General features: G+C 37.1%; 1 protein-coding gene across 1 annotated transcript in view; it reads right to left on the reverse strand.

Annotated features, from left to right (window-relative positions):
* Nucleotides 1–25,578, reverse strand: part of LOC103145239 (solute carrier family 12 member 9-like) — a 34,250-nt gene that overhangs the window by 3,139 nt on the left and 5,533 nt on the right. The window contains exons 3-5 of the mRNA XM_007562603.2: nt 18,498–18,622; nt 7,907–8,099; nt 2,154–2,328 (exon numbers count right to left, since the gene is read on the reverse strand). Coding sequence (XP_007562665.1) covers nt 2,154–2,328; nt 7,907–8,099; nt 18,498–18,622 — 493 coding nt within the window. The remainder of the gene's footprint in view (nt 1–2,153; nt 2,329–7,906; nt 8,100–18,497; nt 18,623–25,578) is intronic.

Consider the following 25,578-nt stretch of genomic DNA (forward strand, 5'->3'; position numbering starts at 1 on the left):
ACCTCATGGGAATGATAAAAAAAATCCTTGTGAACTCAAGTAACTTACCAAATGAATATCTAAAACAATATATATTCAACATCTCATTAACTAAAGATTGTGTTTTATCTCAGACATATATATCTTTTTAAATTATTAGGTCAAAAAGCTTGCTCGACATAAAGGGCTCATACAGTAGATGAACTTCAGAAGTAGTTTTAAATGTTGATGTTACGTCCTTTTTTTTTGTTTGCCAGAAGGTGCATTTGCAGTACTTTTAGCAGAGAAGTGCTTTTTTCCACTTCACATTAGTAATTGACTGCCTTACATTTGCATCTTTTGCTTACTTTGCAGCTAGATATTTTTACAGAAGGATGACCAGTTAATCTTACATGCATACATGTTTATTTATTAGAGTTTATAAAAGCAGATGGATGAAACAAAATGTTTCCAGATCTGAATAAAATATAGATTTCTAGTGTGTATTAACCAAATAAACCCGAAGGTACCGGGATAGGAAGTGAAAAACTCCATAGCGGACATAAAATATGAGGCAGAGGGAGACGAAGATGTGAGACAAGATGTTGAGGGAGGGAAGAAAGAGAGACAAAGATCCAACTCCAGATGACAGTGCAGACAGAATGTTGGACAGAGCAAAGATGCAGAGAGACACAACAGGGAGGTGGGTAATTCATCACTCCCAAAAAAGCAAGTGTAGGTGCTTGGGAAAATTTCAAAGCCAGTGTCTTTGGGACTCTTAATGTGATTGTTGCAAATTATAGGTAAGTACTCTTCTCAGGTTTACACTAAATAGCTGCTAGACAAACTGAATAAACAGATTGTACAATTTTCCAGGAGTGTAATGAGAATGTCGGAACAAGAAATTCCTCTTTCCTGTTATTGCCTAAATGAATGGATTCATCAGAAGTGGTTCATCAGAACCAGACAAGGGCTCTTTTGTGGCAAATTAACATTTTGAACATCTTTTCCCGCTAACCAATACTTAAGAGAATTCAGATTGAGAAGATTTCATTAAGAGCGGCTTCCTTCTTCCCCTCTGCTCTACCCACAAACCCCCTTACATGTTCTCCAAAGACAAAGAAAAGGTCCAACAATGACCCTGCTACTTGAAATAATTCAGAACACTGCCGTCATGTGAGAGAAAGCCGATTCTCCAGTGGTTCTCCAGTACATACAACTCTCACAATAAGACAGTAGAGGGTCAGTCAATGTCATGAAGAAGCAGCAAGTATTCTAGTCAACGGTGTGTGATGAAAGGTGTGAAACTCTGCAATCCTTTTATTCAGAAATGCCACACACAGCTTAAAGGTGAGCTATTGTGCTTCCTTGAACAGGTTAGGATCGGTCTATGTGCTATGCAAAACATGTTCATTACATTTTCTGCATAAATTCATTTTTAGATAATGAGATGTCAGTCTCAGTTTTGCCTCTTGCTAGAATGAGCCGTTTTAGGATCTCTTGTCACTTTAAATCCAAATAAGCTGTTGCTGGCTACTCCCCCCCCATCTCAACGTTTACACTCGCGCATGAAATGGTTGCAAACAGATGGGCAATTATACATCTGAACATCTTTGAAAAGCATTAGTAGAGCTTCCTTCACAACCAACAAGAATGCAGCAAGTGGTTTGTGGATGATAAGTCAACAAAAAAAAAAAAACAGTTGTCTTTTCCACCAGCCATTGTACAGCACATACAGCAGTAAAATCAGCTAATCAAACTTGTAGGAGCTCCACTTGGGTTGCTAGGTGATGGGCTCTTCTTCGGTGGGGTTGGTAAGTGAGGAGCAGTGTCTGTTCATTTGTGACGTTACATTCCAGAGGTTTTTGAAACAGACACCAAAAAACATCAACTTACTGTTAAAAACCAGCTGGGTGTTTTTTTTTTAAGCACCTGGGTTTGTTTGAGAAGCAGTAGTAACCCAAATGGAAGTACAAAGACATATAAAATGTGAATTTTACATAATACGTCCCGTTTAAATAGTCTTTACTTTGTTTAAGTCTGCTTTTCTCAGAGCAGAAAGTAGAAGTAGCTGGGGGTACTTCTGAGTCTGAGTTTTCTCAGACTCAGAAGTAAGTCTGAGAAAAGCAGACTTACTTTGTTTAAGTCTGCTTTTCTCAGAGCAGAAAGTAGAAGTAGCTGGGGCATTTACTTACTGAGGTCTCCTAGCTGGACATGTCCCAGCACGTAGAGGCCACTCTTCTTGATGTCATTGATAAAAGTGATGAGGCCCACGCTGCTGCGAGGGTTGGAAACCATGAGGAGGATCTGAGGTCTCCAGAACTTGATGTGGTCTTTCCTGACATCCAGCATTAGGAGGTATTTTCGTACCTGCAGCAGGAAAAAATGGGTTAGAAAATGATTTTTATCTCAACCAGCGTAATCCTAAATAATTAAATAAGTTAAGTGGTTTCAATCAAGGAGTTACTAAGCATATTGCATATGGTCATTGAATGACGTGTGCTTGGCTAATGACTAATGATAGATAACTAGTGACTGATTTGTCAGTCATACGCATACAATTATTTTTATTTCCCATTTCAACATCTGTCTAATGCATGTCTAGTCTCTCTTGTATTTGTATTTGGTGTAAACACATTTTTTATTCAGCTAATATTTTTTTGCAGTTATGCGTTTTATTTTGGTAAAACATATTCAGAAATTTTACATGCGAGTCAAAGCCCTGGGAGAAGATATACGAGTCTCTTAAGCACCTTTTAACCTTTTACAAAGACTAAATTTATAAAAACCCACAGGTCCAGTTCAACATGAATTTGAAATAGCTGGAAGTTCAAAAAGCAGTAAGTGGCCCAGTTAGTCAAAAAATAAAACAAAACAAACAAAAAAAAACTAACAAATGTTAATGGATAATATGTTAAAATTTGTGATGTGACAAATCTAAGACAGAATGTCATGCAAGTATACATTTCTGAAAAAAGAACAACAAAAACTGAAATATAAAACTTTACTATACATCACTTTATCATTAAGCTTTTAGTATTTAGAAAATTAGAGATGTCAAAAAGTTCAGACTAATCCAGACATGGAAAATGGCCAAATAATCTACTTTTCCAAACTATATGAACTCTGATCAGGATGCTTAATTTTGGAGGAGAATCAATTAACTATTTAGGAACTATATCCATGTGGGATTAAATACTAAAACCAAAATCTAAAATGAATTTATGCCAATCTTGGGAAGCCTGTTGCTTTATTTGAAGCTGCATTATAAAAGAGTGACTCTGGGAGAAAAGTCCAGCTGAATGAGAATTTGATCCTACTAGGGACTTCTGACCCTTTTGAGTGCTGCCAATAAAACCTGAAGTTACTGGAAAGTTGTGGAGAGTTTCATTTCTCAGAAGAAACCAGCAGAGAGGTGATGTGAACAAAGACAACTTGGGATGAGTCATCCAGTTATCTCGCATTTTAGATGAGTGGGACGGGGAGACAGCCTCAAGTCCTTCCCGCCAATTAAAGAGCTCAAACTTTTTTGGCCGGAGGAAACCTCTACACAGGAAGTACACCACGTGAAAGGGAAGAAAAAAAAACACTTGAAAATGATTTTATTATGGAAACACATTCAGGGTATGTTTTATTGGCTTGTGGTGGTGCTGGAACTTTGTAAAAAAAAAAAAAAAATGTTTTTCAGCTGAAGCTTCGATTTAGGATGCAGCCTGAAAAAAAAGACAAGAAATCATTCCGATAATGTCTAAGCAATGCAAGTTCAGCTCAATCTCCTGAAACTGCAAGTTAATGTGTGTCCACGTGACTATCAATCAAAAACCAAGATACAAACACCATTATTACTATCATAATCTCCCCAACTGTAAAAGACAAAAAGACAAGGTCCCAGAAGCAAAGTCTGACTGTCTCCACTAAGCTAATCATCTGTCTCCCTTTATCTCTGTTTCCCTGTCTTCTCATCCATCAGACTATCATCATTTCACTGCTGCTTCTATCTCATCCATCACTTAGTTTTTCAATCATTCATCCCCTGCTTATATTCTGCTCCCACCTTCTCTCCCTGTGATACAATCAGCACTTCTTGCCTCCGTTTTGTCTTTTTATTCTCTCCTAAAAACAGCTGTCGACCGCCTACTATCTAGTTGCCTTTCTTTGTTGTTATGTACTAATGTGCTTTTCATCCCCGTCTCAATGTCACACCGCTGGCACTCCCATACACCGGCTACTGCTGGAGGGTGCAACTGTATGCATGTGGCACAGTATACGTGCACAGATGGGGTCTTTAGCTCAGCCTATCATTTGTATTATTTTTATCAAAATGGGCTTCTTGCTAGAGGCGGGTTTAGAACCCACTTCCACTGAATGATGAGAAGTGGGGGCGGTGAAATGAGAAGGCCCATTTGTAAAATGAATATAAGAAGATGTTAAGACGTACATTTAAAGTTCATAGAAATGATTAATTACCTAACAAGCACATTAGACCCAATACAGGAGCCATATTTACGTTGTGTACTCAGGGTGCTAAATGAATGCCACATAATGTAGCTTATCTCAACATGCCTTAAACAGCTAATAACTGCTATTTGTTACTGTCTACGGGTTGAGACCAACACTGACCAGAAAACTGGTGTCTTTTATTACCGAGGTTTTGGTCCAGTGGAGCCAGGATATGAAGGAGTGGTCTGTGAAGTTCATAAGGAACTTCACAGTTTCCACTTATGATCAATAATTTATTGCCTGTTGATAAAAGTGGCTGCCCATCCTGAATTTGGTTTGGTTTGAGATTTCTTCCTAATAAAGTTATTCCTCTTTAATGACCTGCTGACCTTTCCTCCCGAATGGGGGGAATAGTATTGAAATTAAGGTTTGAATCCAAAGTTTCCTTTGGAATTTTTTTTTATTTATTTATTTTTTTTTATCAGAGATGTACTAAATCAAAGGTCATCCAGTGATAAAAACAGAATCATTTTTAGCTTGGTTGATTGGTTGGAAACCTAAATATTAGATACTTTTCTAATTAGTAAAGACAACCCATCAAAATTAAACCTGGGTTGCTACTAACAATTATTTTAGTAATTACTCTATCAATTATTCTGGCAATTAATCTAAAAAAACAAATATTGGCACATTCAGAAGAATTTTAATTTAACCCATTAACCTTTGTTCATACAATATCAGAAATAAATTAAAATATTCAAATAAATGATTAAATTCCTATAAAAAAAAACAAACAGTTCATTTTATAGACATGGTATTACTATTTTGCATGTTTGATTGTAGCAAACGATGCATCTGCAGCTAAATAAAATACTTCTAATCAATATATAAAAAGTTCTCTTAAAACAGCTTCACGGCCAGGAGTCTAATTTTACTACATTCAATACGACCCATTAAACTGCTCAGCTGTTGCTGTTACATGGTGGCAAAAAGACGTCCGTCTTTGTCTTGTCTGCATGTCTGAAGCCATGCAGGTGGTCAAACAGACAGCTCTGCCTGACTGTGTGATTTTATAGAATACCAAAAACAAAAGGAGCGTGAGCAGCTTTGTATGAACAGCACACGATTTTGTCATGTTTTGTTTTGATTGAACTGATTCCATGTGGACAAATGTTCCATTTACAGTGGGAGCAACAATCAAACACGGAGATCCCAATCAGAGGTCAGAGTTAAAGTCTGCACACTGATTTGTTCCATTAATCAAGAGGAAACTAGTTTTTCTTTACTGCCACCACCTATGATCCATACAATCACTGTTCTCCATTGTTACTCCAAGGTATATGTTAACTCTACTTCAAGCTTGTTTAAAATCCACAATAAACAGAAAAAAAAAATGTTTCTTAGATTCTCAAAGAACAAACTGACCGCTTTTCTTCACTTTCTTCTTCTACTGCTCTCCAGTTTTCGTTATTTGTTGCCATTTCGACTGTTAACTTTATATTGTCTGTCAGAAGCTGCACCTGGTCTAATGTTCTGGTTGGCTGTCTTGCTTTTTCTGGAGGAAGGCATCGGCTGAGATAATGCTGCCAACAATTAAACATTCTCCCTCTCCAACTATTTTCATTAACATAGAAAGTTCCCTTCTATCAGTTGTTCTGTTTCTTTTTTGAGCTTTCTGCTCTGTCTTCTGAAACCCCCAGTCGGTTGTGGCAGATGGCAGCTTGCTCTGAGCCAGGTTCTGCTGCGTTTCCTTAATCAGAAAACTTTTTAAAGTAATTTGAAAAACAAACGGAGCTCAATGCGCCGTTTGATAACGAGGATCAATTGGGAATGTATGGGTGGTTCAACTAAACTGAGCTATCTCTGTGGCTACGCTGCCTTTGATTTAAGCTGGTGTCTCCAACCTGCTGCTCTTTGGACCCTCCACAATGACTCTTGTTAAAGAACCAACTAATGAAGCTTTAATAACAAATACATGTTTTAGGAGTTTCTTTTATAGAATACAGTAATTGCAGTTGATTTCCAAAACAGAATGACAATTAAATTACCAGAAACATTTTTCAAGACTTATTTTTAAGAGTCGTTTGGTTGGGATGTATGTGCTTTTTCCATCACTTTCCTCAACATCCCAAAATAAAATGTTTCCATCCCTCTTTGGAAAAGTTTCATATTTTTGAAACATAATAGAAATAAAATAGTTGTTTTTATGCTGACAGAGAACTTACTGAACACTTTTCTCCACTCCCTTGTCATTACTGTCTTTTCTTTCCATTTATATTGTTGTAATTATAAGAATAAAAAATACTTCTGGACCCATGACTTCTGGTTGTGTTTCTCTCAGGTCTGAGCTGGTCAAGGGAAGGGGCTGCTAATGCTAACAGAGGTCCTGTTAAAGGTTTCTTCTTGCTTAAAGGTAGTTGTTCTCCTACAGTCTAAATCTAGTTTGATAAGAATTAAAGTGCATGGAAGAAAGAGTCGAAACAATCAAACCTTGAAAACCTTAACTGATTGCTGTCTTACAAGCTGCTAAAGCTGGATATATTGCACCTATACTGAATTATCTGGAGTGAATTTGATTCTGTATTTTAATATGAAGGGGATCTGTGCAACTGATTAAGATGGATTTCACTGTGAAAGACCAGAAATACTGACCAGAAAAATGTAATAAGCCTTAAAAAGTGACTGTACTTTCATGATTTTAATTTATTTCTCTCCATCTATATCTGATAATGAGTAATTTAACATGTATCCATCTATTAAATTTGTTCGGCTGAACAAAGTTTGTTGTTGGGGCTAATGTGTCAACCTTTGGAGGGAGGGGTTGTGAGAAGTACAGAAAAAGAAAATCGTGTTAGGAAAAGCACAATAACTTAAGTAACTGTAATAATGTTCTGTCTCTTGACAAGCTGCTGGAAAACCCAGCCAACTTCCCCCCTCCCTGCCTGTAACCCCCCGCCTGCAGCATTGGCAACGGCTCCCCTCGGCTGCAGGCCCTTCTGACAACATTGGCCCCTCTTCTTGAAAACAGGCAACAGAGGACACGGCGAGCTGAATGATGGAGAGCGTGTGTTTGTGCCATAAATGTAGAGAGCTTTACTGAGGGAATAGATGCAGATGTGTGTGTTTGTGTGTTTTTCCGTCTGGTAAGCCTGATATAAACTTGATAGATGCCGGCTGTAGGAATGACAAGCCTTAATGTGTATGGTAGAGAAAAATAAAAAAAGCATAGGGAGAACGCGTGTGTGTACTTCTGCTAAATGTAAAACGATTGGGAGGGGAAGCAGAGAGCAGTCAGTGCGAGACCGCATGCATGTGCGTGCGTGTGTGTGTGTGTATATACGGGCATCTATAAAACTGATAGAACGATTGCTTGGCAGAGGTACAGGATCGTGTAAAGCGGAGGGGATGAGATTTTAGTTGCTATAGAAATGACAAGCAGTATTGAGAGCATGTCCGCATGAGTATGCGCGTGTGTGTGTGTGTGCGTGTGTGTGTATGTTAGTCAGACCTGGTGGAAAATGAGAGCCTGGCTGATGTATCCCCAGCTGGACGTGGGGCTGAGGTAGTGAATCAGCAGGAGGAGGAGCAGCATGAAGGCAATGCTAGCTGAGGCGTAGATGGCGTTGATGAGGAACATCATGATGGCACAACCGACGATGCCCAGTATGCACGTATGCCAGGTGAAGTAACGAAACGTGGGCCTGAGAGGGAAATAAGAGGGATGGAGGTAAATCTCATAGTAGAAGTTGCAGAAAATTGAAAATGAACAAACAGGAGGGTGGAAATGCCGGCCTGTGATATTTGAGAATATCTGCATGAAGAAGAGCACAGTGGGAAAAAAATAAACTAAACAAAAAACTTCCATTTTAGAGACTTTTTTCAATACAAAATACCCCGGAGGATATTTATGTCTCTGGTCTCCAAATTAGTCCAGGTGTTTTCATTTTGAATTTAATTATTTGATAAGTATGTTTTGGATGAAATTTCAGCAAATCATCTTGTTTTTGTTTCAGACACAGGAATAAGAAGTGAACCAGAATGTGTTGGTCACATCACTTGGCAGCTGTAATGCACTTTAATATGCTCCCCTTAGTAAATGAGATTTAATTACAGGAACAAACTTTTGTCCTTGTGCTTTATATAGTAATTTCTCAAAAAACAAAAAACATTTTAATTAAATAAAGTAGACGTTTAATGGGACATCTTAAATAGAGGTGCACCAAAACATCAGTCGATGACCGGAGCAAGACAATTTACAGCACGGCCTGTCCTGTTGGGTGAAAGACCTGTTGGACAAATGACCAACATCTTTTGGATGCAGTCGTTTAATTACTAAATATTTTTGCAGATATGCATCACGATGCACATTAAAGCCAAGTTTAATGTGTAGGTAATATATGAGAGTTGATAGCTGTATGTGGACATAAGGGAAATCAGTGGGGAACTTGTGTGGGCTCCAGACTGTCAATATTTAGACACATTTTGTTACCAGTTTCAGAACTTGGAAATATGGCCAGATGTTTTATTTTAAATTATTTTATTTGTTTTTTTAACTCTCCAAAATATTAGGTACAAACAACACAAGGGAGCAAATATCTATGAGAAAAGGAGCATCATAGTTTACCCTACAGAAATGTAGCTGTATCATTATTTACCATTAATAAATTTTTTTTCACATTTAGAAAACTTTTACCCAGGCAGCATAATATTACGGAAACATGAAATTGCAATTTTGTTTAATATCTCAATGAAACGGCCCAGATCAGCTTCACTACTCTTCTCCACATCACGCCAAGCCCCCACAGCTCTTCCTAAGCTTCATGATCTTGGTCGCTAAGAGGTTAGATTCCTTTTTTATTGACTTAGGATCAAAACAAATGTGGCATTAATGCGAAGACAAGATCAATTAAACCCAAAGCGATGCAGATAATTAGCCACTGCTTGTAGCTTTCTTAGCGTTTGTGTGCAGAAGCCTATAATTATGAAAACAAAGCTCTGTTGATCTCACATTCTAGATGGAGGTGTGAGATACACATTGGACGGAAACTGAACATTTTTACTGAATCATGTAATTGACCCCAATTTCCCTGCAGCACCTGAAGGCGTGTAGACGAACGGCCGTAAAAATGGAAGGAGCTTTAATTACACACCTCAACTGAAACATGGTGGGTGCTTCCTCCACAGATCAATACACATTTTTTTAACTAAGAGGCAAAAATGAACAATCAATAAACATGAAACTGAAGCAATGCGTAGCTCTCAGCAGAGAAGAGAGAACACAAAGATGTTAAAATAGTTGGAGCGTGAAGGGATTGACAGATGAGACCAATGAAAACCTGGGTGGATCTGAATTTATAAACCTGAAAATGGATATTTTGAAAGCTCACAGATGGTGAAAGGTAATTTCTTGTAATAGGCTTGAAACAAACTCCCTCTGTAAACCAGACAGTAATTGTACCCCAACATCATCATATTCCAGGCAAGTCCAGATTAAAATATCGGAACAAGGACTGAAAAAGTATTGCAAAGAAAATTCAGTACCGTATGCAGAAAACCTTTTATGATAGACACACATTGTGATAAAGTATTGGTCTATAAAATTTAGAAGATTAATGAGAAAGGATGTTCCTCCCTTATGATAAAAAAACAAAAAAACATAGGAGAGTCCACTGGCCTTTTAAGTCATGCTTCAATTGACCAATAAAGTTCAGTGATCACAGAAGGTCATTCAAGGACGTTGTAGTTAAAGTTTCTCAACTGAGATACCCAATGCCAGATGAGGCTGTAGCATCAGGTTACTGTCCAACATCTTGTAAACAACATTCAGCCACAACTGTCCATTAATCAAAGATGAATAATTACATTTACTGACAAATTCGGTTGGTGACAAATGAGACCAAAATAAAATGTGTTTACTTGATCAATCATCCACATCCCTGCTTATGAAGTGAAAGCTGATAAATTTTGTCCAATAGTCTGATTTATGAATCAATAGCACAATACTGGCATTTCCTTTGGGCTCAGTTGTATTTGGTGTTTAGCAGAAATTAAAGACAGTAAATCAAAATGTTAAGGATTGGGGGAAAAACGGCCAATAGCAAATAAGTGCTGCTTTTGGCTCATGGCCTAATTGTCCTGAAGACAATTTGGTCATGTGTGTTTCATTAATAGCCTAAATTAGCTGTACATTAACCTTCATAGGATGACAGCAATGGACAATGGCAATGTCAGAAAAAGTTCAGCAAAGAAAAAGTTCTCTCTACCTATATAGTATGTCTTATTTAACATGCAATAAGAATTATAAACATTGACTGGCATTTGATTGCCTTACAGTTCACCTACATGAGCTGGACAATACATCAATTCTCAATAAAGACAAAAATGAGCAACAAGAAAATGGGAAAAGACTGCTTGCCATTTTCAGTAGTATAATATTCCAGGGTCCATGAATTCAAACGCATCTTGCAAATATTGTGTTTGGCCAATCAGATGAACTTTCAATTGTATTTAGGCTCACAATTGATTTGAATCAGAATAAACAAGATAATAAATTTCAGAGAGAGAGTGCCAACGGTTAATTGTTGTGATAAAAATGTTGGACAATCACAATCCCCATCATTATTGCAATATTCAGTCATAACTTGGAATTTCATGCTTTCTGAATATGCAACACTGGGAGAAACACTAAGGCATTATTTACTTTCCATTAACATTGTACCTGTTAAAAAAACTATTTCTAGAATGTATAAAGGAAAACTTTATACAGGGCTTCACTTTGGCAGGAATTTTAGCCCATCCTTCTTTGTTCTGGCTGTTGAACAACAGTCTTGAAACTTTATTTTTATTTCCCCTTGACTTGATCACTTAACACAAGCGTTGGCCACCATTTTCCAATCTCCCCCTATCCGTCCCATCTGAGAGTGGAATTAATTACAGTAAAAGCCTGCCCACCTGGTCAACCATCCCCCACTCATCCTTTTAGTCTCTGCAGGAACTGTTGCTGCTGATCAGAAGGGCTCCACTTAGCCACCTCCCCATCTCCCATCTTGCTTGCTCTCCAGCGACTGATGTCACTTAGCTGACACAGCAAAATCACCCTAGACGAAAAAACTTGCCACAGACCAAGTCCTTGGAGATATAAAAAGGAGGAGCAGCTAAGACGGAGAGTGGAGAGCTAGCTTGCAGCCAAAGGAATACGTCATATCAGAAGGAAAAGTGGGGACAGACACACATCCAGGGGAAGGCTGCCAGGAGATGCCACATTCTATAAGTGAGGGGTCTGGGTGTGTGAGACATTACGTCAGGCTGCCTCTAACATCAGGGAGGGACCAGCTTAGACCGATTCGACCTTAAGAAATCTGTACTTAATTGATATTGGATCAACCCGGTAAATAACAACTATTTCTCCTCATTAAGGTTGTATGAAGGGGAGTGTGACTTAAAGCTGGAGTTTACTTTCAAGTTTGGATGTGGCAAAAGTAAAGATTCTCTCAAGTGTTGTATTTAAAGTGCCTGGGGAAGTTTAGCTAAGATTTCAAGTTGTGAACCTATTAATGACTAAATTTCAGAGGGCTTTTCTCAGTACAACTTATTAAAGTACAGCCTGAAGGTTCATGAACCGTCAAGGACCCAAACCTGAAAAAAAAAAAATTATTAAAGGAAGCAGTTTAATGGTCATTTTGAAATTTCAGGTATGGCATTAATCACAGTTTCTTGTGAGCCAGAAAAGAGAAAAAAGGTAATCAATGACAATTGATGGGAGAAAAATAAAAAAAGCCATTTCACCTCAAAATGTGGGTATTTCAGATTTTATAAAGTGGCCTTTTGTTGAGACTGACAGTATTTGAAGATGAGTGAAACCATTTCTGTAGCCATTACCTTTAAAACTAATCTCCCTTTAATCAGGATGAAAGTTGTGTCCAGTTTAAAAGTGTTGGATTTTGAGTTTTCAGTTTGAAATAAAACAATAAGAAACAAGAATGCCAACTGAAGTCAGAGATAGGTCTAGTATCTCTGTCACAGAAGTCACTCAAACCAAATTTCAACATCTAATATGGCTGCTGCACATAGAAAACAAAGTGTGTCCAAATTCAGGGGTTGCATACTTCGAAGGCCAATTACGTCACTGAATGAACGCTGTCTAAATCTGAAGATTAATACAAATACGATTCAAATCTAATTATATTAATATCTAGCGGTACAAACATTTAAAATTCAAAGAAGTTGTGTGGTTTGGCTTTTCTCATTGATGTAGATATGTTTTTAATACAATTTTTAATAAATAAACTGAAAACCAGACAATCCATAAATAAAATTAAAAACAACAAACGATAGCAGGTATGTTTTTCAGGTCTGAATATGTAAAGCTATATAAAGAACATTTATTCTCAATTTGTCAAGTCTCTCTCAGACATTGCTATTTGCCTGTCTCAAGGTCACAGCATTTGTTTTTTTTATTATTATTTTTTTTTTGGTTTCAGCAAATATCCTGACACTTGTGTATTAAATCTTGGCCAGTGACTGTGTGAAACAGTGTGTATTTGTGTTTTTCATTGTGAATATTCAAGTGGGTTTGAGTCTGCTTTCCAAGTGGCCACAGAAGCAGGACATAAAGCACCCTCTGAGCAACACTTCCTGTAGCTGGAAGCACCAGTGATAAAGATGCAGCCAATACCAGTCACTGTACACAAGACACACTCCCAAAAGATAAAAATACAAACATTCTTAAGATGAGAACGTTCAACCACACACTTCTCGGAAAAAAAGAAAATTTGACTGATGACAGACAAAACACTCTCCAAAGTTACCGCTCTCTTGTTGGAAACACACATACACACACAGACACACTTAACAAGCAGGCATCTTTTCCGCTACATCATAATTTCAGCCTCTTCCCTCCCCTACACAGCAGCAAATTCAAGGGAAAGGGAAATATTTCTGCTAAATTAGTTATGCTAATTACAGAGCAGCTCTCAGGGGGAGAGAAAGCGCTAAATGGCTTTTAATTCTTTTCGCCTGGAAAGAGATGTGGGAAAGCGCCAGACAGAGAACAGAGAGAAAAGAGCACACACCAAAAATGTGAGGAGAAAAAAAGAAAAATTAAACCAATAAACACAAACAACTGGCATTAAAATTAGTCTGGTGGCACAGCAACAGTGAACTAACTGAATTAACAACTCAGGGGAGAAGGCCCAAAATAGGCAGGCGTCCAGACAACAAGTCTTCTTATCGGCTCTGGGAGCCCCGGGGCCCCTGGCCAACAGGGAGGGGACAGTAGAAAAAGTTAGAGAGCTAACTTTGTGTCAGGCTTTGCCAGCGGTCACATACTGATAATGAGGCCTGAGCCGATAGTACACAGTTCTGTACATCCAAAGCACCAAAGCAAATGTTGGCTTTATCTTCTCATACTAACTTAGAAGGCTTTATTCTCTCATACTAACTTAAAAGTTAGTATGAGAGAAAACTCATACTAACTTCTGTTGGAGAAAATTATTATTTCCTGGCAGTCTGGCTCTGATCGTTTGTGATAACAGAAGTTACTCTAACTTTGGAGACTAAAGCAAAATCTTTGAACTTCCCAGAAAAACCAATCGAATATTTCAAGTGTAAATGCATGGGTGTTTGTTTTTTATAAAGATGGGTAGATAACAGGGAAGGTTTTCTCTTCAATACAGAATAAACAACGCATTTCACGACTGTGCACTAATACTGAGGAGGTCCTAATGACAGAACAGTATTGAAAATGTCGTTTCTGGGCTTTACAAAGGAAAAAAAAAAGTTGCAGAAATCTCAAACTGTATTTTAAAATCTGCAATGTTGAAGTAAAAGCAGTTGAAATTCATGCACCAATAGAAAACTCAGAATCAGATGCTAACAGCTAATACTTAGCCAGTAGCAGTATACTCACTTGCAAAAAAGATGAATGCACATTAAAAATACCTTAAATACTGAACTGTAGAGCTATATAAAAAGAGTAAAGGGCAAATTGAATGAATATATAGTACTTTTTAAGTCATACCGACTACTTAAATAGATTTACACCACAGCAACATTCACCCCCAATAACTCAAACTCACTAGTGTTGTAACCTTGAGAGAGAAAGCAGACTAGTATAAATAATGCTTTTATTTACTTGTTGCTCTTTTTGCAGTGTAACTTTTAATAGTATGCTCCTCAAAATGATCGCTGATTTTGTTCCAAAATAAAGTGTACAATATTCTTCCTCAACATTCGATCAATTCTTAATAGATTATTAAATGTGAATACATAGATAAGGGGTGTAGCTTGACTAACTGTACAAAATCACAGTTAATAATAAATGTCCTTTTTTCATTACCTTTACAGATTCAGAACATACATTTTACTTGGGGGGCCCCTCTGGTGGCCCCAATTCTGGCCTCCAAGTGCCGCTTCTTTTAAACACTTTTTTGACCTTTTAGTTTTGTATTATCCATGATGTTTATGAAGTGTTGTAGGAATTTATAATTCATACAAGAAAATTTTTTCTATTAGAACATAAAGGAAGATAGAAAGAAAGTGTCATAAACACAAACGCATTTAAAAATGAACAATTAAAATATTATTTGGCTTCTATGGGAAATTTCATGAATAAAATGCTAAGTACAGCAGTCAGAACAGATTACTTGATACAGATGATGACAGCAATCAGTACAGTCTCTCTTTTGTTGTGAAAAGCATTGTTAAAAGAGAAAAAAAAAGATTAACAAAATAAAATCCACAGTTTGCACTACTGTTTTACAACCAGCACACACCAAAGTAGCCAAGATTTTTAAAAACTTGTGACAAACAACTTCTACAATTGGGACTAAAGCATGACTGTGGATGAATAGGATTCTTTTTGAGCAAAGTAAGGGAGGTAACTGTTTAAATCCTAGACAATGATGAGCAAAAATCCATGTATAATGAGCTTCAAAGGACAGACCAGTGACTCCTGTGCTGATATTACCAGACGTGGAAATCTGACAATGAGAATAATTAGGCTCATGAACCATCCATTACATATGACCAGATTTATAGGTCATTTCTTTGTTCAGTGACAGTCATTCTGACATGTTATTTTGTTAGTGTAAGGACTGAAACCATTGTTATTAGGCCATTCGTGCGTATTCAATGCTCCAGCCCTGCTTCACTGCTTGAGGTATACATCAGAATAAGGCATTTACTGAACTGTCAGCCTAGTTTATTCATGCAGAACCGGCATGGCTGTACTTTCACTAATCCAATAAAAAATTTTGACAATGCACCTGAACTGCCATTTCATCATGAAATAATTCAAAAGAGCCAGACAAAATTGGTTCTGCTGCATTACACCACTGGATGCTCCTACAGTTGTGCAATGTAAATATGACCACCTTTAGTATGCAGGCACACAGACACACAAGTAATAAAGCACAGTGGAAGACAGAGACACAAAAATCTATTCAATTTTCATGTTCAACATGGTTTAAAGAAATATCTTCAGAAGTTGGTTATTTCATTTAGCATTTGCCCTGGAAGCTGAGAGCAAAACAGATCGTTTTTTTTTTTTTAATAGCTTTTAAGAAAATAGACACTGCAGGAGAAATTGTGTAGCAGTTTTGGACCAGACTTCTGAAAGGAATATTGCAATAACTAATCAAAAGTGATGAGCTTCTTTATATTGGCCAAGTGGCAATGTTTACTTTAGAAAAAAAAAAACACAACATATCCAAAAAATATTATCTTAGTTAATGGGTATATTTGGCATCCTTTTTTCTCAGAAGTTAATTAAGCCAGGAGGTGGCATTGGAAACATCTTACAGGTGAGTCTTTCCCTTCAGGTAAGTTCATAAAAAAAATTAAAAAAAAGAAGAAGAAAATAATTAAAAAGCAAAAGGTCACAAAATCAGCAGGATGGATCCATCAGTTGTAGAAGTTGGCTTTATTCCACTAGTCGAGTTTCCATTGACTAAAATTAGAGTTACAAAAATAAATTTGCTTACTAACTAAACACGCCCATTGCACTAGAATGACAGTTTTTCAGTTCAATCCAAATTTGTGTGTCTTGCAAAATTGCAATAGAATTACGTTTTTGCATCAGGCTAATTTACATACAGCAGCAAAGCTCCTATTTGTAGGCATTTGCCTCCTTGGACATTGCACAGATAATTCCACCAGAGGTCTCAGAGCATAAAAAGTTGAGCTTGTTATTTAAAAGTACTGTATTCATAACTCTTTTGTAAAACTGGCAGCTACAATTTCCCAAAAAAGCTGCATATGTAGTCACTCCCAAGTATAAGGATATTGCCACATCAATGTCTGAGTAAGATACCGACATTTCCTCTGATGGCATACATCTTACATATCTGATTTAAGTGTTTACATCCTTCGCCACTATGATTTTTAATAACTTATCATTTTAACAAGCTTATTCACGTGGGATTTTAATTCCATTTTTTTATTTAATGGAAAAACTACAATTGTGAAATTGTGTTTTTTTTTCTGTCATTAGCAGAATCCTGAAAAAGTTTTGTGCATTTATAATGGGAACACAGCTTCTGTAGACGGTGATAACATAAAAGGTGTTGATGCAACTGAAGATAATGAGAGAAATAAACATCTTGAAAACTGTAAAGATACAAATGGAGCTCCAGACCAGATGGACCAACATGAACACCATGCGTTCATGTTGGTCCATAATACTTTTAGCACATTAGTATTGTGCTAAAAGTTCACAATACCACTGAATAATTAACGACCAATCAATTTGTGATCATATGATACCTCTGGTTGGGAAGATCATAACATCATAACATCAAGGCTCTGTTGGAGGGTCTATCAGCTAAACGTGGTGACATGTTACTGCACATTGAATCAATAAGCTTTATGTAATTTTTGGGATAAAACCTATTAGTTTATAAAATAACACTAAATAGATGCTTGACCTCACATATTTTTTAACTTAACAGTCGTCACTTGGAAGCTGAGTCATCTGAAAATTTTCACTGACATGGTAAGTTCTTTCAGTTTATTAAAAGCTTATTTAAGCATGTGTGAAACATTTTGTAGTATAACATGCTCATTTTAAAGTTGTAAGTAAAAAGTACATGTGAAAATACATAAACAGAAACAATGAATGTTTGTTGTAATGTTTTCTATATGGGTAAATTATTATTTCTGTCAAGAATCGCCACAGTTTGATCAGAAAATCTCTTCACGGGTATTAATAATTGATAGTCACTATTATTGAGTATGACTCATGTAGCTTGTTGCTATTCTAGATGTTTGTATTTAGTAAGTAGTCCTTCGTGTTGTTTAGGATCCTTTAAGCATCTCCCCATTTCAAGAAGATCATTTGAGCTGCAGCCTGCTGATGTGTCTGCGATAACAGAAGCTTAAGTGTCGTTAACATGCACTGCAACTCATTTCTGAGTATTGCCGCAGAAGAATATCTAACTCTTAAACCAGCACTGGATGCAATCTGTCAGAACAATAAAGCAACATGTGATGTTTATACTATTTCATTCCTCCATTGCAAATAAAACTCAAGTGGTTTAAATATTTCCTGCAAGAAGAAGCCGCCTCTGGATAAACCTTATGCTTACTGAATTGAGGAGGATATTTTCTGCACAACAACATCAGCAGCTGACAGGGAGATGTGAAATGACTCATAAAAAGGTGTGTAGTGAATCAAATTCCAAACTCTGGCTGTGCCGTAATATCATCCAGTCACATAAACCTCCACCATGTCCACAGGTAATCTGAGCGATGCAAGAGAATATTATCAGCGAGCTCTTATAAATCAGGATCACTGCAAGTGACCAAGGAATACGAATTCACTTGTACACACAAACACTGTAAAGTTTAATCTCTGAGCATCGCCACGCGTCGTTACCCCCACATCTAGCTCAGGCCTCACCCTCAGTCGGTTTATTGTTAGTCCCTATTCTCCATTGGGCTGTAAGCACTGGTCAGTTTTATGTTTTTTAATTAGTATACCATCACTGTAGCAGCATCCAGCAAGCAAACAACCTCTCCCACACACAGATAAAATAAAATGTCAGAGAATGAGAAAAAAAAACAAAAACAAATTGGGGTGTCTGCCTGTTATGTATGGGTACCTGAAATTAGGTGCAGAAGCCCATTCCAGGGCGAGACAAGCCAAGTCCACGGCGGCATACACCAGTAGGAAGAAAATGGTCACAATGCTGGCGATGGTGTTGAGCTTTCCTGCAAACAGCACCAGCTACAGAGAAAGGAAGGACAAAACAACATTGGAGGGAAAAATCAGGAAGGGAGGATTAACATTCAGGAACAGAAACATCATTTCCATGTTAAAATAAAATACAAACATTTGGCGTTAAATTTTATGTGGGACTGGAGTGAAAAAGTCATTATGTTAATCACTTTGAAGGATGTTTAAAAGCATGCTAAAATTTACCTCTGAATATTTATTGAAATGCTTCTTTTTTTTTTTTTACTTTGACCAAATAAAATAAGAAATGTGAATTTTTTTTAGCAGTTTTATAAACACATGCCCTCAGAAAAACAGATCAATTAAATCTAGTGCTTCATTACTAAAAGGATACAGTAAACAAGAGCTACATGCACTAACTACCACTGATGTTCCTCTAAATCAGGGTCCAAAAATGAATTATTGGACCCCAATTTATTTTAGCAAAACATTGATAATCAGATGTGCTAATAAAAGGCATTGTGACTGGAAGCAGTTGATGTTTAACTTGAACTCTTTGATCCATCAGTTGCTGGTAAGAAACTTAAAAGCAAATATTATTTCAGATCAGTGAACATGCTAAACAAATATTCTAACAAGCCGTGCTCATAACACCACATTTGGTGTAATTGATATTGATGTTACTTATTGAAAAGGCTTGAAGTTAGCCATATTCAGCATCAGATTGCTAATATTTCAGGCTGAAGGACAGCGAGAAAGAGCAAGACCTTCAGTATGCAAGAAAGGTTTTACCAAGAACAGTAGAGCTGCTCTGTTTCAGATATTGGTTAAAGTAAGGATCTACTTCATGTGTCTCTTCTCCAACAAACTGGAAGATTTTTTTTTAGTAATGCCAGCTGTGCTAATCATCAATATTAGATGACAATAACATCTAATATATTGTTATTAGATATATTAACATCTAATAATATCTATTATTAGATATAATAATAGATATATTATTATATCTATTATTAATAGATATAATTTATTTAATGACATTTTAAATGATGTCATTTAAGATGACATCATTTAAATGTCATCTTAAATGATGACATTTAAGATGTCATCATCAAATCATTTATCCTTATTTTAAAATAAAAATGTTTTACAGTGACTGCTGTGCGTTGGCCATTATATCTACTAAAAAATAATTAATGATAACTTGCAGCAGAGAGGCTAATAAAACAAACAGCTGTTGCTATGTATTTTATTGCAGTTCTTAAAGGAAAATTGGGATCAAGCTTAAAATAAATTTATTCTGTTTAATCAACAAGTTGTTTCTTCAGACATTATTGGTGTTTAAAGTTCAGTTATGTTGCACTTGTCAGTTGGTGGTTACCATAGTAACAAGTAACTGACAGCTACCCACTACAAAGAAAGGAGCTGGTATTAAATTTTAACATATATTTTAGAACAAAATTTGATAGAATGCAGTGCTTCACGATACAGTGTTTTACGAGTAATTTTGCTATGTTTTGTATATGTTTTTAACTGTTATTAATGTTATCCATTTTAGCTATGTTTAATTTTACAAATGTTAAATGATGCTAACTGCTACTGACTGCTGATAACTGCTCACTGGGAGCTATTGCTTAGTAGTTTGTTTGGGGCTATTTATTTTTATTTTTATTTAATGTGTAGGGGCAGAAGCTGCTGGATTGATGTTAACCACCAACTCGATTTCCTGTTTGTTAGAATAAATACAGTGAACCTGAATGTGTCTACCGCGATGTCAACCTACTGGACCCGAGACGAACAAAGAAGGGTTACAAAAAGACTCCTAATTAAACCCTTTTCAGCCAGAGCAAAATTTCTTGAAAGAGCACATTACAGAAAACCAAATGTTTGATAGAGTTAAAACTACTTATAATCACCTGGTTACACCTTGGTTAATTTTGGTCATCACATCAGGCATACATCGTGTCAGGAGTAACACACTTTTAAAAATGCATGTTATTGCATTTCGCAGGGGTTGGGGGGCTTGTAAGAACCACAGGGTGCAGTGGCTCCACTGAGGAACCAACTGATTGAGGCAAAGGTTCACTTTTAATTAAGATGGTATCTAAGCTGCTGCTGGGCTACATGAACTCAGCCATGTTAGCTGTGACAGCTGCGTGACAGCACAGCCAAGTTTGGTCCCTTGTTATTTAAATTCAAAGCAGCTCATTTGGAGGGAGAGTTGTACATCTAATGAGACTTGCTGCATAAGACTGGAGGTGCAGAAGCTTTGTTCTGAAGATGACCATGATATGAGTACTGCTCCCTGCCATGTCCACTGATATCAAAATGTGTGAACATAGCTAAGCACAATTTATCCTTAGCTACTCCAGAAGTACAAAGAAAAGAGTAAAACCTAGTTTAAGCCAGATGTAATTCTTGTGAGATGTTGGTAATTTACTAAATTGTAAGTATAGTAAATACAGTTTAAAAAGAAAATAGAGTTGCTGAATAAATGTTTGTAACATTCGCAAAGAGTTTATGAAGCCCAATCAAATGCAAATTCAAAATGCAGCTTTCAGATCTGGACAACAAATGTACATGAAGAGTCACAATTCAAGACTAGGCCAATAAGCTCAGTGTAAGAAGAGAAATATAAACCAGAATTCAACTATAAATCACTCAGAGAAAACTTGGGGTTATTTTTATATGAAAATACTTTACGAGACATTTCTAATTAGATCTACAAATAAAAACCACAGACAACTTAACCAGTTGGTTCCTCAGTGGAGCCACTGCACCCTGTGGTTCTTACAAACCCCCCTTAGCCAAGTAATCATTAAAATCAGTTAATAAAGATTCAGGACTTTCAAAAACAATGGGAAACACCATGCACAACCACTGAATACATTAAAAACGTTTGATAATTTAGATTTTTGAATGAATAATGCCAGCTCATTTTAATCTAATTTTACAAGGTATAAAAGATCTCCATTTCCTACGATGGATAAAATTGCAGGGGATGTATCATTAGAATATGCGAAGATGTCATGCAGATAGCCATGCAGATTTAAACTCTGATTTATTTTTTATTTTTTTGTACATTTTTTGCTTAACTGTAGAGTTTCAGCTATAATTAAAACGGTAACTTGGAGACACTTTAGTTTCTCAGTGTTATACCACAGGATGTGAGGTTAAGCAGTCTATATTTTTCAAGGACAGCTGTCCTTTACATTTGACCCAAAAACAATTGGGTTCTACCACTAAATTAAAAAGATTGATGGGGTCATTAGCAAGGGAAAATGGGTGTGCCTGATGGGAGTGAAAAGTGGCAAATAACAAAAATACATGTAGCACACCTCCTTTGAACACAAGTTTCATAGCCACAAAAATCTCTCAGAACCCCCATACGGAGGGGGGAGTATTTATTTATGTGTTTTATCTAAATCCTGTCTGCTTCATGTGTGTGTAGAATTCTCAACCAGTCCGTTCCTCAGCTGATGAAGATCTTGGTTCGCTTACCACCAAACTACTCTGAAAGTTTCCCAGAACCTTCAACAGCTGAAATGTTTCAAAACACAACAACTGAATTATTTTTTTCTACTCCTTCCAAGTCCTGTATTCTGTCCTTACTCCTAGATCCCAGCTGGACTGGTAAGCTATGCACGCACGCACGCACGCACGCGCGCGCGCACACACACACGCACACACGCACACACACACACACACACACACACACATAAACACACATTTCCTCCTGATAAAAAAAAACATGCCTTAAATCCAAACAACAAACATAAGTATTAAGGAATAACAAAGTTATTCCGTCAAATGCCAAGCCTCCAGGCATGTGCTTTGTTTTTATTTATCTTGGTTTTGTTTTTATAACTGTATTTTATAACACTGACGTCACAGTATTGAGCCTTCAAAGTTAACATAATCCACACGCAAGTAATTAACAGCAAAATCTCTCTTTAGTTTAAGCTCTAATATTTTACTGTGATTTTGTTGGAGTTTAGATTGCATGTGATTCAAAAACATTTAATTCTAGTTTATCGGACTAACATTTTCATCGCTGCCTATTAGCCTCTGGATTCCTCTCTCATTTTCTGTGTGTTGTTAATTGCTGGTAATTGCATGTTTTTTGTTTTTGAAAGTGCTGAATAAATTAAGTTTGACTGAATGATTGAAACTAAAGCACAACAGGATCTAAAGAGTAAACAAAAACGGAACGTCAGCTCGAGTCAATTATTCGCAGGCACTCTAGGTTTAATGCCGTACTCAGAAATTTGGACAATTTTCATTAGCATAAAATCAGGTAGACCCATCAAAGTAATTTAGTGTGTTCACTGTGCGATTGAAACTCATTACAAACATTGAGCTGCATTTCTGGCTCTGGCATTAACACGTTCAAATTTAACAAACGGGACATTTTCCATCATGACGAGCCACCCTGGTGGTGTGTAAATCTCAGCGGGAGGTCGACTGTACTGAGCTCTGTGGGCTTTCCGTAATAAAGTGTGCTTTCTTTATCTGCATACAAGCTGCAGAGGCTGATCCCACAGAACAGAACGATAACTGCTGCACTGTGTACACACGGAGCAGAAGCTTTCTCTCCAATTATCATGTGTTTTATGACTGGCTGTTAAGAAGCTCCACTGAGTGGGAGCATATTTCTCTGAGCTCAAGGGCATGTTGTTGGTGTTTACAGAGTGGAGAGGAAGCCACCAGCATGCCGAAGACTAACTTTGTAACTATGACGCTGAGGTAAAAAAGAAAAGGAGAGAACGGAGGATTGATAATGACAGGAAGTTGAGATTAATGTCACATTGACAGGTGGTTAGAAAAAGGGAGAAACTGTCTTGGGATGAGCAGCAGGAGGAGCGAGTAGAGAAGAGGGGGGAAACATGTGAGGGAAAGGAGACGGAAAGAAAAATGAAAATGAGAAAGTGGGCAAGAGAGCATCCTGACCTCTGGCTGTCAAAGTTAGTGGGTGTTTCTCCAGTACTCCCCTGGGAGCCTGCTCCACCAGAGCATTAATTAGCCATTAACTTAAACACAGCCTAGCAGAGACGACTGCTGTGACTGTACACCGGCTGTGAGGTGTGCAAATGTGCGCGTGAGCAGGATAAATCACTGTAGGAATTATTTAAGCTTGCCGATCTGAGGGATATTTTAATGGAAAGCAACACGCACAAACAGTCGTGCATTTCACTAAAGTACATCTGTGCTCAAACATTTTAAATGCAACAAAATGAGAAGAAACTGGTCAGAAAAGCTCATGTGAAACAGTTTGGGCAGCCATCATACACATTTCAACAACTCACGGTTCCGCTGTTGGAGCATATGATCAAAAATAAAATCAACAGCAGCTTTAATGTTAATGTTTTAATACCTAAAATATTGCAGTAATGAGTGACTAAGCTGCAAATAAGGGTGTAAAACAACCTTCTGGCAAAAGCCTAAGTAAATATTTATTCACCAGCTTGAGTTTTAATTGATTGGCATGAGCCTGGGCAGTAAGAGCTTCTAGTAGTTGGTCTAACAACAGAAAAGTTGGAGGTTGCCTGTTCCTCCTGTGGGCCTCCTTTTGGAGTTTGTTTTTTGTAGCACTGCTCCAGTGACTACAAGCATTGTTTTTTACATTAAACAAGGATTCTAAATCAGCTTTAAATGTATGTTTTTTTTAAAGTTATTAAGGTTACCAAAATGTGACAAGAATAACACACACCTTTTAACCGAGTACTTGAATAAAGCGGCCAATCAACAGACCCCAAAATGTAAAGGTGCTGCTTATTATTAACAGAGCAAATAAACTATGTTGGTAGCCAAACGGGACAGTAAACACTTTGAATTTGTTCCCCTTGATGAAATCAAAAGACACTATACATAACATGCAACTCTCAACTGAACAAAGGATATGCTAAATATCTAACTTTTTTTTTGTTTGCTTAGAAAATGTGGCAACTAATTGTATTCTGTTTTTATTTATGTTTTACACAATGTCTCAACTTCAATTGGGGTTTCATCTCTCCAAACCTGGCTGTCTGGACTGTAAGCAGACAGCCAGAGAAGAGATCTTTAGAGTTGGAAGAAAGTTTTAGTCTCCAATCAGAAGAAATTATTTTACGTAGACAGTCTTTATGGCTTCCAATGTTACTGTCATGACCAGGAGTTCCCACTGGAGATGTTTTTATGATCAGGAAGCTTTTTCTCGACTACTTACACTTTTCTACCACCCTGCATGTTTTTATGATCTAGAATCTATGTTTGCACAAAATTTTAGTTCCCACAGTGCTATTTGGGAAAATTCGCGTCAACCATGCTTACATTGATTTTTGAAGTAATCAACCAGGACGGTGGGACTAATCAGAGCCGAGTCCTTTTTTTTTTTTTTTTTTTTCTTCCTTTCAATCTTTTAGTTCTGATTTGTTGGGTCTGGCACAAACGTGATTGGATGACAAATAGTCGGTTTGAGTCCTAATGTCATTTTCAATCATTTTCCTGCTCTCCTTTCTGTCGCTTCCAGTTTATTTTCAAGCTCAACTGGTCACAATCTAGCTGCAAAAATATAAATGTCTGTGCATTTTCCCCGAGTTTAAAGGTTTTGCTGACCAGTGTATTCTGAAGGTGAAATGGCTCTGTTCTTATTTTGCTAAGGTTGTATCAATATGTTTTTTGTTGTGTTTTTTTTTTTTTTACTTTTTGATTATATATTAGGAACATATGTATACAGTTGAAATATGGTAAGTAGAGATATGAGTTAAAGTCCTTTGTAACTATTGTCTGTGGTGATCTGGATCGAGTCGGAGCGAGAGCGAGTCATGGCCACTAGCGACACGGTTCAGACATCTAATGAGAACACATCCCTGAGAAACAGTTAGCAGCGTGTCCAACTGGGTGGAGATCACACTCAGAATTCACTTAAGCACAGTCTGAGTGTGATTCCGGGACCTCAACGCTGAGGTGGAGAAGAGGTTAGAAAGGAGGAGTGCTTTTCTTAGCTCCTTGTTATTGCATCCTTGACC

This window comes from Poecilia formosa, unplaced genomic scaffold (genome assembly GCF_000485575.1).
Source record: "Poecilia formosa unplaced genomic scaffold, Poecilia_formosa-5.1.2 Scaffold138, whole genome shotgun sequence".
Lineage (NCBI taxonomy): Eukaryota > Metazoa > Chordata > Actinopteri > Cyprinodontiformes > Poeciliidae > Poecilia > Poecilia formosa.